At 40.6% G+C, this 16,556-nt stretch overlaps 1 protein-coding gene across 11 annotated transcripts; it reads right to left on the bottom strand.

Moving 5' to 3' along the window:
* Positions 1–315: 315 nt before the first annotated feature.
* On the bottom strand, positions 316–11,075 carry TLR10 (toll like receptor 10). Of its 11 annotated transcripts, XM_023224575.3 has the most exons (5): positions 10,897–11,075; positions 6,818–6,969; positions 3,783–3,881; positions 3,448–3,636; positions 711–3,326 (listed from the first exon to the last, which is right to left on the bottom strand). In XM_023224575.3, the coding sequence occupies exon 5, from the start codon at positions 3,262–3,264 to the stop codon at positions 829–831; it is 2,436 nt and encodes an 811-aa protein (XP_023080343.1). In that variant the 5' UTR covers positions 3,265–3,326; positions 3,448–3,636; positions 3,783–3,881; positions 6,818–6,969; positions 10,897–11,075; the 3' UTR covers positions 711–828. The 11 variants fall into 11 exon arrangements, with proteins under 11 accessions (XP_023080338.1, XP_023080342.1, XP_023080341.1 ...); XM_023224570.3 differs by having other exon boundaries at positions 316–3,326; positions 3,448–4,102; XM_023224574.3 differs by having other exon boundaries at positions 316–3,326; positions 3,448–3,881.
* Positions 11,076–16,556: the final 5,481 nt, after the last annotated feature.

Raw genomic sequence — 16,556 nt, 5'->3', positions numbered from 1 at the left:
AAAACTATCTTTATTGTTTTTTTCTACTTATAAAAGAAATACAGATTCATTCTAAGTAATTCAAACATTATAGAAATATGCAACATAGAAATCAAATGCTCCCTGTAATCCAACCTCCCAGACCCAAACCACTGTTACTACATCTGGTGTAGATTTCTTTACACTTTTATTTCAATGGCAAAAACCACACTTTTATTTCAGTGGCAAAAACCCTCCCTCCCTCCCTCCCTCCCTCCCTCTTTCTTTCTTTCTTTCTTTCTTTCTTTCTTTCTTTCTTTCTTTCTTTCTTTCTTTCTTTCTTTCTTTCTTTCTTTCGAGATGGAGTCTTGCTCTGTCTCCAGGCTAGAGTGCAATGGCTCAATCTCGGCTCACTGCAACCTCCACCTCCTGGGTTCAAGCGATTCTCCTGCCTCAGCCTCCCAAGTAACTGGGACTATGGGCGTATGCCACCATGCCCAGCTAATTTTTGTATTTTTAGTAGAGACGGGGTTTCACCATGTTGGCCAGAATGGTCTCCATCTCTTGACCTCGTGATCCACCCACCTTGGCCTCCCAAAGTACTGGGATTACAAGCATGAGCCACTGTGCCAGGCCACATTTTTCATGATTATAAACAATCCTGGGATGAACACCTTTTTCCATAAGCCCTTATAAACTTGTGAAGGTGTTTCTATAGGATACATTCTTAGAAATCCTTCCAGAAACTGATATGAAGGGAATAGCCATTTTTTATTTTAATGAGTATTGCCAAACTGCCGTCATAAAGGTTATATCAATTTACATCCCAACAGTGTATGTGGTCCCCAACTTCCCTAGGACTGTGGGATTTTATAGGCAGTCTGTTCTCATCAGAGAGACTGTAGAACCTCGAGACTCTTCATTTAACTCTGTGAATGTCTGCAGTTCATACATTTCTCTGGTGGCTGATACGTTAACATTAATAGCAACTCGAAGGTTTGCCCAGAAAAGCCCACATTTACGCCTATCCTTGGGCCATTCCAAGTATGCTTTTTTTTCCAGGAGAGTTTTCAGTTTATGACACCTTGTGGGAATACAATAGAATGGAATGGGTTCCAGTAAGATAAGAATTATATGATCAGAATTTTCATGGAAGAGATTGTGGTGGGCAAAGTAGAATTCATAATGGCACCACTCATTCTGGACAAAGTTGGGAGACAAAACAAAGATGGACTTATAGCTTTTCTCAATGAAGCTTACAATATTTTCACTAATGCTCTTGCCAGGGTCAAAGTATCTTTCATAAAGGCAAATCAAGATAGAACCATCTTCTTTCTCCAGATTGGGGATCAATTCATTCTTCACCCACAGAGAATCATGTTCACTGTATGAAATAAATGCGTGGAATCGGACATTTCTCTTGAGTTGTTCTTGAGTTGTCTTCCTAACCCTGTGCCATGTTTGTGTGCATTGACCTAGCATCCTGAAATACCAGGGCAGATCAAAGTGGAGACAGCAGAAGGCCACAGCCAACCCCACAACTAGCATGATAACCACAATGGTGACAATCAACAGAGCTGTGTTGCAAGATACTTCAGGGAGATGAACGTCTTTTAACCGAGTGCCCCTTAGATTTAAAGGGTATTCACAGGTGTATGAATCTGACCATCCAACCATCATGACCTCTGAATATGTTTCAAGCTGAATGAAATTTTTTAATTCACAGGTACACTGGAATGGATTTCTTCCCGCATTTAGAGTCTTAACTTCCTGGCAGCTCTGAACAAAATCCAGAGATGGGCTGAGAATTAAGTTCATTTCAACGTTCAGAATTGAAAGTCTACTGAAATGACTACACCCAGGGAGATCAGTTAGGAAATTAAAAGCAACATTTAGCTCTCGTAAGGCCATCAGATGAATAGTCTCTTTAGGTACAGTTTGGATTTGGTTATTATTTAGGTCAAGTATTTGAATACCTTTGGGCAAGCACCTGAAGACAGAATCAGACAATTTATTGTATGACAGATTCATGTTGACCACAGTTTCTGGCCATGAGCAATTTTCATCATTTTTATGTTGTAATAGATTTTGACTCAGATCCAAGTGTTCCAAGGGTGTGTTGTTAGCAAAGCAACTCACTAAAGAAAGTGTCTCCAGTTTATTGCTATTCAAAATGAGAGTTTTCAAGTGAGGCAGTTGGATAGTTCTTTTAAACAACTCGTCTGTTAAGATATTATTGGCAAAATTCAAATATTGGAATTTTGTAGGATAATTAGGGAAAAGCATGTGTGGCATTTGTGCATTTGATATTGTCAGGTTTTCTATGTCCATTTTGGTCAAAAGCAAATAGGTTTTATCCTGTTGAATGTAAAACACTCTGAAATGTACATGCTCCAATTTTATAGTTCTCATTACAGTATTTGAGTAGTCAAATGAATTGTGGTCTAGATAAGCCTTACCACCAAAAGTCACATTTTGGATCTGAAAGTGTTCCACTGATGTATGCCAAACAAATTGTAAGATATGGAAAAGGTCATCCCAGAGTAAATCAACTTTATTAAGTAATAGAACTGATGTCTTAGCATTTTCTAAACTAAGATTTTGTTGCACTTCATAACTTACAAATTGGCTTTTGCCATCTATATTTGTCATTTCTAATATTTTTGAAGTCTTGATTCCATCACGCAAAAGAACCCAGAAATTTGTGTCCATTGGTAAAACAATGTGCAGTTTTGTCGTGTTTAAGATGGGCAGGCTACCTTCTTCATAATGAGAAAGAGTTCTGAATCCTAAGAAGACAGTATTTAGATGCAGATGAGCAATTTTCTGGAAATCTGATTTTTGTATTTTTGCCCCACTCAAACCTAGGATTTCCAGGTGTGACATGTTGCCAGCTTCCTCACAGATAGGCATGGTATCAAAGTCATTAAAAGAAAGATCTAAATACCTGAGACCTGCCAGTAAATACCAAGTTACACTCTTCAGTCTGTTATTAGACAAATCTAAATATCTTAACTCCTTGTTGAATTCAAAGGTTTTGAGATTCAGCTGTTGAATTCTGTTATGGCATAGAATCAAAACTTTCAGTTTGGAGACAGAATGAAAATCTGAACTCTGGAGTTGAAAAAGGAGGTTATAGGATAAATCCAGTGTGGTTGTGGCTGGGGTCAAGTCTGCGGGAACCTTTCTTAGAGACATGTTGGAGCAGTTGGTCATCAGTTCCCTTTCTTCTGGCAGTTCTGGAGCCTCGCCCTCTACTGTCATAACAATACTACAAAATATGTAAATGTTTCTGATGAGTCTCATTGTATTTCCAAGGATTTTACCACTGATTTCCTCATATGAATGATGAAGATGAGCTCAAAACCCTAAAAAGACAGTATATAATGTTAGGTTTTTATTTGGTTAAATCCTGTAGGACTTTTACTTGTGAAAAAAAAATGCCAACATCTGACTATATTCATCAAGAGGTTGGAATAGGGTCCCAACCTGTATGTTGGGTCTTTGACTTGATCTCAGAGCATTGGCTGAGAAGTCTCCAAGCTGGCTACTGTGCCATATCTCCGTTGTTGAGGCAAGTCAGGATTCTCAGAGAGGAGAAGCATAATGGCCCTTCGGTTTAAGAACCGCATTGTCAGGTCAGACTCAACACCCTCTCTCACATCTCCTTTTGATAGCCTGAAGATTTCAAGAAAATTGAAAGTAATTTGTTTTCTTACCAGACACTGTGAACCTTTGACTTGATATCAAGGAGTTACCCCTCAATTTTTTTATTTGTGGATATAGAAAGCCCCTGGAGCTAATATTGGACTTTCTACACTTACCTATACAGATGGAAGTTTCAAAACAGGAAACAAATAGAATGATTCCTGTCCTTCTGCCTCTATATGTCTTCAGGTTAGTGGCCAAAGCAATCTGGATCACTGCCAAATAATAGTATTAATGTTGCAAAACAATTTCCAGGTGTGACATGTTGCCGGCTTCCTCACAGATAGGCATGGTGTCAAAGTCATTAAAAGAAAGATCTAAATGTCTGAGACCTGCCAGTGAATACCAAGCTACAATCTTCAGTCTGTTATTAGACAACTGTAAATGCCTTAACTTCTTGTCGAATTCAAAGGTCTTGATATTCATCTGTTGAATTCTGCTATGGCATAGAATCAAAACTTCCGGGTTAGATTTCAATGTGTCAAGATACATACTAATTGCTTCGTGTATATTATTTATTTATCACCATACTCTGTGAGGGAAGTACTATTACTCCCACTTGATAGATAAGGAAACTGAAGGATATAGAATTCTGAGGACTTTGGGAGACATGTTAAGCTTCACGTGGTTTGATTAGACATAGAACAGAGGTAGTTGGAGTACTAAGATTTTATAATATTCATTAATCAAGATATTTATTAGGTACCTATTCTGCCTTTTCTAGGCACTGGGGAAGTAGCAGTGAAAAGAACAGATTTCTGTTTTTACACAGCTTACATTCTAGAGAGAGGGTAAGAAAAGAGAGACTGCAAACAACACAATACATTTATATGTTATGACTCACAATTCCACATGCCTGGGGAGGCCTCACAATCAGGGTGGAAGGCAAATGAGGAGTAAGCTCTTGTCTTATGTGGCAGCAGGCAAGAGAGCGTGTGCAGGGAAACTCCCCTTTATAAAACCACGAGATCTTGTGAGACTTATTCACTATCATGAGAGCATGGGAAAGACCTGCCCCTATGATTCAATTACTTCCCACCAGGTCCCTCCCACAACATGTGGGAATCATGGGAGCTACAGTTCAAGATGAGATTTGGGTGGGGACCAATATCAGGCAGTGATATTGACTTGAAGGAAAAATAACTACGATAAGGGAAACAGAAAGAGACTGGGGAGTGATTTTTTTGTATAGAATGATCAAAAAAGGCCTCCCTGATAGTGACATTCATACAGAGATCTAAAGCAGGTGAAGAAGCAAGCCACTTGTTGTCTAGGGAAAGAGTATTTTGGAGAGAGAACAGCAAGCACAAATTTAAAGATCCTGATGTGCTCGGAAAATGTGAGGAAGGCCTGGAATGGAGTTAGGGGAGGAAATCAGAAAGAAGGTCAGATCTTGTAAGAACTTGGCAATTTTCCTCTGACTGAAATAAGAAACCAGCAGAAGATTTAGAGTCCAGGAGCGGCAAGTTCTGGCATACATTTTAAAGATTCCTCTGTTTGAGGCAACCTACAGAATGGGAGAAAATTTGTGCAATCTATCCATGTGACAAACGGCTAATACCCAGAATCTACAAAGAACTTAAAAAAATTTACAAGAAAAAGCAACCCTATCAAAAAGTGGGTGAAGGATATGAACAGACACTTCCCAAAAGATGACATTTATGTAGCCAACAAACATATGAAAAAAAACTCATAATCACTGGTCATTAGAGAAATGCAAATCAAAACCACAATGAGATACCATCTCATGCCTGTTGGAATGGCGATCTTTAAAAAGTCAGGAGACAACAGATGCTGGAGAGGGTGTGGAGAAATAGGAACGCTTTTACACTGTTGGTGGGAGTGTAAATTAGTTCAACCATTGTGGAAGACAGTGTGGCGATTCCTCAAGGATCTAGAACTCGAAATACCATTTGACCCAGCAATCCCATTACTGGGTATATACCCAAAGGATTATAAATCATTCTACAATAAAGACACATGCACACCCATGTTTATTGCAGCACTATTCACAACAGCAAATACTTGGAACCAACCCAAATGCCCATCAATGATAGACTGGATAAAGAAAATATGGCACATATACACCATGGAATACTACAGAGCCATAAAAAAGAATGAGTTCATGTCCTTTGCAGGGACATGGATGAATGTAGAAACCATCATTCTCAGCAAACTATCACAAGAACAGAAAACCAAACACCAAATGTTCTCACTCATAACTAGGAGCTGAACAATGAGAACACATTGACACAGGGAGGGGAACATCACACACTGGGGCCTGTCGGGGGATGGGGGACGTAGGGGAAGGATAGCATTAGGAGAAATACCTAATGTAGATGACGGTTTGATGGGTGCAGCAAATCGCCATGGCATGTGTATACCTATGTAGCAAACCTGCACATTCTGCACATGTACCCCAGAACTTAAAGTATAATAAATAAATAAATAAATAAATAAATAAATAAATAAATAAATAAATAAATAAAAAGATTCCTCTGTTTGTTGGGTGGTAATGACTGGGAGCCACAAGGCTGGCAGGGAAGACTCCTTGGGACACTATAGAGCAACTTGTGCCAGAGAGAATGTATCAGTGCAAGTGGAGAGAAGTGGTTAGATTCTAATCTCAAATTAGTAAACAATTTAACTACACATGTCCCCACCCCAGGCACTCTGAAGGTACCAAGGGCAGGTGATAAGTAGTGTTGGAGTTTTTCTGCTTCCATTTGTATGTATCTGTTACACACTGACCCTCAACCTCCCTCAGACAGGCCACTCCCATAGACAAGCAGAGGGAGCAAAAGACATGCTCAACAGAAAGAGGATGGGGTAGAGAGACTTCTCTGTGAGTGTCATGCTCCCATCATTCTGAGAGGCTGGAAGGGAGGTGGGGGAGGCAGTGGGCACACCCACCCACAGGAATGCACACAAACATGGCGAGATAACAAAGGTGGGGCAGAACCAAAACATACGGCCACTTAGAATGTTGCCTCTCTCTCATCTGTATTTCTCTTCTCTAGAACCTTCCCAAGTCTGGTGTTTTCTTGAAGTAAAGAAATTTCAGAAAACCTCTGGAGAGCAGGGAGTGGGAGGGCTGCTCCCAAGTTTTCCATTAGCGGCTGATACTAGTAAAGGAAAGAGAGCATCTTACCTCTAATCTTGGGAACACATATGATCATAGTTTCTTTGTGTGAACTCCTTTACATCATAAACTTGGAGAATTCTTTTGTAAAAATATTAATTATCCACATTGATCACATAATTTTTATATTTTGCAAACTCTGCTGGTGTGTTCTCAAACATCTTGGAGAAAAAGCAACAATTTTGGTAAGGTCACCACATTTAGATGATTTCTCAAAACATCAACTTTTAAAAACATGGTCAAATGACTTAGATGCCTCTGGCCATATTTTTCTTTGCTGGCATTTCAGTGACTCCCTAGAGTGTAATATATACTAAAATATTACACTGCATTAATATATAAACATAACACAGTATAATTATCAGAAAAAAACGGGTGAATATTCTATTTAATTAACTTAGTTCCTGCTGGATTTTTTAACTGTTATATATTTAAGAGTAAGTTTTCTACATCTACTTTTAAATATTTCTAACAGAAAATCAGTTTATAACTGTGGCCTGGAAGTGTAACTACTACTCAAATTATTGTGTTCATAGTATCTAATGTATAAATGATAAACTTTATATTTTCTTTCAGTTTTCTTAAAACTATACATTAAATTTCAGAATATCTTGATTTCCATGCCACTAGAAGCAGAAAATAGTTTTCCATGAATTCATGATCTCTTCGGAATGACCTCTTAGTAAATAAACTTTCATTCATTTGTTTATCAACTGTCCCCTCTCCATTCATTCCCATGATAGCTGTCTGTCTTGTTCACTTCTGTATCCTCAGCACATAGAATAGTGCTTGACACGTGGTGCCAGCTCATTAACTACTTGTTGAATGCACATACGAATGAATGAATCCTTGTATGTATGAATTTCAACATTTTAATCCTTAGCACAACATGATGCATAGTATGCTCTCATAAATGTGTGTTGAATGAATGAATTTATGTTGTGAATTCCTGATACAGTGCAGGGCGTGATGGTTAAAGAATGAGTTTGGTGGGCCGGGCGCAGTGGCTCAGGCCTGTAATCCCAGCACTTTGAGAGGCCAAGGCAGGTGGATCACGAAGTGAGGAGATCAAGACCATCCTGGCTAACATGGTGAAACTCTGTCTCTACTAAAAAAACAAAAAAAAATTAGCTGGGCGTGGTGGCACGCACCTGTAGTCCCAGCTACTAGGGAGGCTGAGGCAGGAGAATCGCTTGAACCCAGGAGGTGGAGGAGGTTGCAGTGAGCTGAGATGCCACCACTGCACTCCAGCTTGGGCAACAGAGTAAGACTCAGTCTCAGAAAAAAAAAAAAAAAAAAGAATGAGTTTGGTTTTAGGGATTGATGGATCTGTGTTCAAGTCCAGTGTTCACCATTCATTAGCTATGTAACTTGAACCATTTATTTAATTTCTGAAAGGTTTGGTTTTATCATCTGTAAAATGGAGCTTGTGAAGAGGCATAAGACAATGTATATAAATAACTTAGTACCATGCCTAGCATATCACACTTAATAAATGGTGGTAGTTATCAGGTCAAGACTTGGGAGAAGCGAGGAAGGCATAAATGTTAAGGGGATCCCAAGGAACTCAGGAATCAAGATAATGTTTACATGAAATATTTTTAAAAACGATCTCCTGACCTCGTGATCCGCCCGTCTCGGCCTCCCAAAGTGCTGGGATTACAGGCTTGAGACAAACACGGTGAAACCCCGTCTCTACTAAAAAATACAAAAAAAGTAGCCGGGCGAGGTGGCGGGCGCCTATAGTCCCAGCTACTCGGGAGGCTGAGGCAGGAGAATGGGGTAAACCCGGGAGGCGGAGCTTGTAGTGAGCTGAGATCCGGCCACTGCACTCCAGCCTGGGCGACAGAGCGAGACTCCGTCTCAAAGAAAAAAAAGAAAAAAAAAAAAAAAAAACGAAAATTAATGCCAAAATTGATGTTGAACAAAATATCGACATTTGTCATAAAGACAGGATCAGTATTACTGATTGTTTCTTTTGCCTCAGGCTCTATTATGGCTTGATAGGACCTTGGCGGTTATAATCATTAGGTTGACAAAGGTGCTTTTAATGTTATCATCTCATAGAGTGCTTAATTTGTAGCAATTGACTTTAAGCTTCTAGGTCTTACAGCCATGGCCCCTTAAGAATGCAGCAGAATCTAACCCAGTTGCTTTAGCTGGAACTCTCTGGGCTGAGAAGTCAGAGTTTCTCTTAACCACTTCTTCCTCCTGCCCAATACCACAGTCTTATCTGGGACTGTAATGGGAGAGGAACTAACTCTTTTTTAACTTCTCTTAATGTAATAATAATAATAATAAAGGTCCTATCTCTCAGGCAATACTTACGCATTATGACATTTTATAAAAACAACATTTATATAGAGACAGGGTCTCACTATGTTGCCAAGGCTGGTCTTCAACTCCTGGCCTCCAGCAGTCTTCCCACCTCAGCCTCCCAAAGGGGTGGGATTAGAGGTGTGAGCCACTGTGTCTGGCCTCATTAAAGCAATTTTAAAAGTAGGACGTAAACATTTTTTTTTTTTTTTTGAGATGAAGTCTCACTCTGTTGCCCAGGCTGCAGTAAAGTGGCGTGATCTCAGCTTATTGCAAACTCCACCTCCCAGGTTCAAGCGATTCTCCTGCCCCAGCCTCCTGAGTAGCTGGGATTACATGCACCTGCCATCACGCCCGGCTAATTTTTGTATTTGTAGTAGAGATGGGGTTTCATCATGTTGGTGATGTATTCTATCAATAGTATATATATGTTAATATCATATCCCTACTACTATGTTAAAAGGAAGTAAAAAAGAGGGAATGACCTTCCTTAACACATCTTTAATACCTTATAATTTAAAAGCCCAAGTCAAAAGACATCATCAAATGACAACTAGTGTTTTACCAAAGAATATTTAATCATCTAATTTCTCTTTTCCCAATGATATAAAGAAATAGAAAAGAGATTAAGAACCTATTGAATGTTGAATGATCTTTGCAACATAAGAGTAAGAATGACTTCTTTTTAGTATTGCCTATGTATCTGACATGGAGCTAAGTGTTTTCTGTCCATTATCTTGTTTAATCCCTCAACAACTCAACAAAATGGCGGCCATTATTATTCATATTTTACAGATGGAGGAGCTAAAGCCCAGAGGTAAAGTAACTTGCCCAAGATGGCCAATTGAAGAAGCAGAGATTTGAACCCAGACCTGTTTGTTTCCTTCTGGATGGTAGCTAAACCCAAGTGGAAGGCACCTTAAACCTTGAAATGAGGTAGCTTAGGATGTAATCATATCCTAAGGACCGAATCACTGAGGTTGAATCCATTGATCTGACCAGCTGCCATGGCGGCCACTTCCTCGTTTCTCACCCCATGCCCCTCTCTCTGAAGCTTCATGCAGCTGCTGTGGGACACTCTGCTAGGTGCCGCAAAGTTCGAGAGACTTTGCCTACACGTGTATATATTCTTAGGAAAGTTATAAGTTCACAAGAATTGAAATAAAACTCGAAGTGCATGCTATTCCTAATAGCTCAATGTAGGTGGTCTGGGAGAAAGCTCATTAAGAAATCAAATGCTCACAGGTTAACCATCCTCTTCTTTATAGCAACCACATATGGCCCTCTTTGTCCACTTCTGAAGGAAACAGAATAAGAACTGCAATGTACAAGATCCATCAGATCTGCCCCTACTTTTAAACAGGTAACACAAATGCAGAACTTTTCAACGGGGTAAAGGAGCAACAAATATGCCTTAAATAGCCAAAGGTTTCACCCAGCAGAGGTGAACATACATTATGGGGAAATAAGGGCTAGAGAAAACTTGCCACAATGCGTGGGACCGTTCAATCTGAATAGAAGGGCTGACCAGGTTTGATCCACAATCAGTGAAAAGAAACCCACGCTCTCAAGTATCTGCAACAAATTCCTCAGATTAGTAGCCCCAAGGTCACTCATCATTAATCTACACAAAATAGTAAATACTAAAAATCTAAATAACCCTACTTCCCTCCCCTCAATATTAGCTCAAATTATCTCCTCTTTAAAAAAGACCCATGTAGCCCTTGTATCTTTTTAATGAGAGTTACAACAAACAAAGCTAAGGTTCTTACCCCGGGGTTTGCACTGTCTCAGCAGAGCTGCAGGTGTGTGGATGACTCGATGACACGGTCAGAATTGGCTGCAGGAGCGAATTGAATCAAGTTTTTCTGTAAAGCTTAAATCCCATCCGCCCTCTTCTGCATGCTAGTGGTATTGCATGTTATATATATTCATTATAATCTTAGCGCTTTTAAAAATTTTGGTAAAATACATATAACATAAAAGTTACCATGTTCACCATCTTTCCATTTTTATTTTTTACCTTTTTTTTGAGATAGGGTCTCACTTTGCCACACAAATGGCTGGGACTACAGGCGCTAGCCAACTGGCCTGGCTAAGTTTTTTGTATTTTTTGTAGAGACGGGGTTTTGCCATGTTGCCCAGGCTGATCTGGAACTCCTGAGCTCAAGTGATTGCCTGTTTCGGCCTCCAAAATGCTAGGATTACAGTGTGAGCCACCGCGCGCTACCTCAAGCTTTTTAAAAATTTTTATTTATTTTTATTTTTTTGAGACGGAGTCTCGCTTTGTCACCCAGGCTGGAGTGCAGTGGCCGGATCTCTGCTCACTGCAAGCTCCGCCTCCCGGGTTTACGCCATTCTCCTGTCTCAGCCTCCCGAGTAGCTGGGACTACAGGTGCCCGCCACCTCACCCGGCTAGTTTTTCGTGATTTTTAGTAGAGACGGGGTTTCACCGTGTAAGCCAGGATGGTCTCGATCTCCTGACCTCGTGATCCGCCCGTCTCGGCCTCCCAAAGTGCTGGGATTACAGGCGTGAGCCAGCGCACCTGGCCGAGCTTAAGCATTTTTAAATGTACAATTTAGTGGCATTAATTAAGTACATTCACACTGTTGTGCAACTACTACCACTGCCCATCTCCAGAACTTTTTCATCATCCCAAACTGAAATTCTATACCCATTAAACAGTAATTTCCCATTTTCCCCTTCCCTCAGACCCTGGAAACTATAATTCTACTTTCTGTCTGTGTGAATTTGACTACTGTAGGTACCTCATGTCTGTGGAATTACACCATATTTGGTTTTTTGTGACTGGCTTATTTCACTGAGCATAATGTCTTCAATGTTCATCCATATCATTTCTATTATTATTACGCAGAATAATAGAATCCTTCCTTCCTTTTTTAAGGCTGAATACTATTCTGTTGTATGTATGTCCCACATTTTGTTCATTCATTCATCCATCAACGGACATTTGGGTGGTTTTCACCTTTTGGCTCTTGTGAATAATGCTGCTATGAACGTGGTGCACAAATACCTATTTAAGTTGGTGCTTAACATTCTTTTGAGTCTATACCTAGAAGTGGAATTCATGGATCATATGACCATTCTGTTTAATTTTTTGCAGAACCACCATACTGGTTTTCCACAGCATCTTAGAGCACTTTGACAATGCTTTTCTTCAAGGTGCAGGTCAGTTATGCCTTTCATCAGTTGGGTAGGGCAGTCATGTGATGATGGGCAGAAGTAGGAATGGTGACTCCATAATTTCAGCAATCAGGCAGGAGAGGGTGGGAAGGAGTTATCTAGAGCAGGGGTCCTCAACCCCTGGGCCACAGACAGGTACCAGTTCATGGCCTGTTAGGAACCGAGCGACACAGCAGGAGGTGAGTGGTGGGTAAGCAAATGAAGTTTCTTCTGTATTTACAGTCACTCCCCATCACTTGCATTACCACCTGAGCTCCACTTCTTGTCATATCGGCGGCAGCATTAGATTCTCATAGGAGTGTGAACCCTACAGTGAGCTGCATATGGGAGGGATCTAGGTTGTGTGCTCCTTATGAGAATCTAATGTCTGATGAGCTGTCACTGCCTCCCATCACATCAGATGGGACCATCTAGTTGCAGGAAAACAGGCTCAGGGCTTCCACTGATTCTACATTATGGTGAGTTGTATAATTATTTCATTATATATTACAATGTCATAGTAACAGAAATAAAGTGCACAATAAATGTAATGTGCTTGAGTCATCCTGAAACCATCTCTCCCCCATCTCCAAACCTGGTCTGTGGAAAAACTGTCTTCCATGAAAGTGGTCCTGGTGCCAAAAAGATTGGAGACCTCTGATCTAGAGGTCTTGTCGTGAAGTGAAGTGATAAAACAAGCATGGTATTTTAAAAAATGTAGATTGCAAAGTACAGATCAATTTTTAAAGCAACATTTTTGAGGTTTTTTTCATACTTGACTTAAGATTTAGGTGACTGCTGGAGATCACGAGTAAAGAAGAAAATTTCCAAATGGATTTGTTTGCAGGAGGAATGATCAATTTAAACATGAATGATTATAATAGATTTATGTTGTAGAAAATTGGGGAGTGCGTGGGTTCTTAAAATACATTTTTTTTTCTTTTTTTGAGACAGAGTCTCGCTCAGTCGCCCAGGCTGGAGTGCAGTGGCGCGATCTCGGCTCACTGCAAGCTCCACCTCCCAGATTCACGCCATTCTCCTGCCTCAGCCTCCCAAGTAGCTGGGACTATAGGCGCTCACCACTACGCCCAGCTAATTTTTTTTTTTGTATTTTTAGTAGAGACGGGGTTTCACAGTGTTGGCCAGGATGGTCTTGATCTCCTGACCTCGTGATCTGCCCGTCTCGGCCTCCCAAAGTGCTGGGATTACAGGCGTGAGCCACTGTGCCCCGCCTTAAAATACATTTTTTTGACTACCATGTTGGGGTTTCTAAATTTAAAATGTAGTCCATGTATTTCCACATGTATTGTAGGGGGAAATCACACAAAATATAAATAAATGTAAAAAAATATATATATAAATAAATGTAAAAAAACAGCAAAACAAAACCAGCTCTGCTGCTCACCTAAACATATACAAACATGTCTGTATTACACAGACGTAGGAAGACAGGTGCTGGCTGTACACCCATCAGGAATGTTGGAGAGGGTATTCCCAGCTTGTTGGATGAACTAAGCTCTAAAATCTTTTTCATTTCAGAAATTCTCAAGCTACTATGCTCAGCACACTCACATTGTATATTGCCCTCTCAAGGAAAAATAATCACTTGGGGTTTTTGTTGTCCAAAGACATATTCTTCCTTTTCCCAGAGATGGACATGTTTGAATACTTTATTGTCAGTAAATGGAGAAGTTTTCTTTAAGTGTTTTTACATTTGTTTACCAAAAACAACTTGAGGCAAGTAAGGAGTTGTTGTCTGTGTCATCTAATCATCATCATTAAGCTTGCATTTACTTCGTAAGTGTAGATAGTATTGCACACAAGATATGGGCTAACCATCATCACAAACTACATAGAACATATACTTTATTCCCATTCGTCAGATGAAGAAACTGGTTGAGAGAGAACAAAAAACTTCTACAAGGTCATCATCCAACAGAGGAGGGAGCCAAGATTCAAAACTAAGTAAGTCTGGTTCCAAAGTCCACAATTTTTTCACGACTCCAGGTGCCCAAGAGGTTATGTAATACTCTCTCTGCCTTCACCTGAGATTTCTAAAACGTTTAAATCCTTATTCACAACTAGCAACCAAGAATAGTATGCTCAGAACCATATGTGCTGATAACTTTGAGATGTAATATTTTTATTCCTTTAAAAAAAAACTTCCCCCACCCCTATACACATGCATGTGCACACTCACACACACACACACAAACACAAACACACACACACATTTCCCTCCTATGTCTTCTTCTGATTCCAGAGGTGGGTCTTCTATGAGTCTGCTTTCACGTAAGTTGCAATGAACAGAGAGCCCTGGGTTACCACAAGGGGATGGAGGTTGATTTTAAAGACACTAGAGGCTGTAAGGAAATACAGCAGCACAGCCCAGCCCTGTAGAGACCTGGAGCAGTGGCTTCTGGGGACTCCCAGAGCAGCCGTGGTGGTCAGGCTGTCTTGTTGGGCTGCTCTCCACTTTAGCTGTGACTTGAATTCTCTTTGACTCTTCCTCAATCTATTCCCCACTTCTCTTTATCGCTGCCTTTGCTTCTGCATGTGTCTTCCTACAGCCTTTTCCCAGGCTCATGGTTTACAGTCAGGGCTGAGGCTCGCTCTGAGAATACCTCCCCCACGATGGGAAATCTGTTCAGATCTTTGCCTCACTATGCAAGATGGAGTGTCACTGTTGGGCGGAGGATTCATGACCACCTTACAGGTGGCTAGCTTATTTTATTTTTATTATTATTTTGAGACAGAGGCTTGCTCTGTCACGCAGGCTGGAGTGCGGTGGCATGATCTCAGCTCACTGCAACCTTCTCCTCCTGGGTTCAAGCGATTCTCCTGCCTCAGCCTCCCAAGTAGCCAGGCTTACAGGCATGCACCACCATGCTCGACTAAATTTTGTATTTTTAGTAGAGACACGGTTTTGCCATGTTGGCCAGGCTGGTCTTGACCTCCTGACCTCAGGTGATCCACCCACCTCGGCCTCCCAAAGTCCTGGGATTACAGGCATGAGCCACCACACCCGGCCTATTTTTATAGTTCTTGCCTTTAAGAGGGCCTTGGCCCTGATCCAGGCAGGTAGGAAAGTCACATGACCTAGAGCTGCTGCTGTGTAGAAGGAAGGGCCTGGGCTTGCATTCTCCCTAAGGGCACTGTAGGTGGCTCAGGGTCTAGTGTGGAGCAAGTGTTAGTTGGGGAAAGTTCCTTTACTTTAATTACTGGTATCAGTAAATGAAAATAGTGACAACTTTTTTTTTTTTTTTTTTTCTGAATCCTATTTCTGAAAAACAAATGAAAAGTAGTAAGAGTCTCCCATGGTTAGAAAATTTAAATCATTCGTTTACTACATTTGAGTATATGGAGGGAAGAACATTTTAGTTCAAACAAATAAAATGATCCTGGCCCGGCACAGTGGCTCACGCCTATAATCCCAGCACTTTGGAGACCAAGGTGGGTGGATCACCTGAGGTCAGGAGTTTGAGACCAGCCTGACCAACATGGTGAAACCCTATCTCTACTGAAAATACAAAAAATTAGCCGGTCATGGTGGCACGCGTCTGTAATCCCAGCTACCCGGGAAGCTGAGGCAGCAGAACTGCTTGAAGCTGGGAGGCGGAGGTTGCAGTGAACCGAGATCACACCACTGCACTCCAGCCTAGGCAACATGAGCAAAGCTCCGTCTCAAAAAAAAAAAAAAAAAGAAAAGTAAAAGAATAAAATAAAATGATCCTAGGTATGTGCTAGGCACCTGAAAGACCTTGGAGAGATTTGGTAACCACACTAAAAAGACAAAAAAAGGTGAAATTAATTTTAACAATATATTTTATGTAATTCACCACATTAAAATATTTCACAAGTACTCACTATAAAAAATTACTAGCAAGATACTTGACTTTTTTTTATACAATGTCTTTGAAATTTGGTGTGTGTTTTACACCTACAGCACATTTCAATTCAGGCTTGTCACATTTCAAGCATTCAATAGCCATACACGACTAGTGGCTACCATAATGGACAAACAGGACTAGAGCCTTAGGTTAATAAATGACAGTCCTACAAACTTGAACTCTAATGCACCCAAAAAACTTTTCCTAATGACACCAAATATTGATATTTCTCCTCTCTCATGTCCCCGTGTGCTACCCCCTGACTCCCGCTCCCACTTTCCTGCTGAACTAACCCGCTCACTCTGGGAATCGTCCTGTTGTAAGAGCCATCACTCAGAACCCGCGTCCTCAGAAATTC

The sequence above is a fragment of the Piliocolobus tephrosceles genome, chromosome 3, assembly GCF_002776525.5.
Source record: "Piliocolobus tephrosceles isolate RC106 chromosome 3, ASM277652v3, whole genome shotgun sequence".
NCBI lineage: Eukaryota > Metazoa > Chordata > Mammalia > Primates > Cercopithecidae > Piliocolobus > Piliocolobus tephrosceles.
The sequence above is the reverse complement of the archived record's forward strand: the minus strand, read 5'-3'. Positions and strand labels throughout refer to the sequence as shown.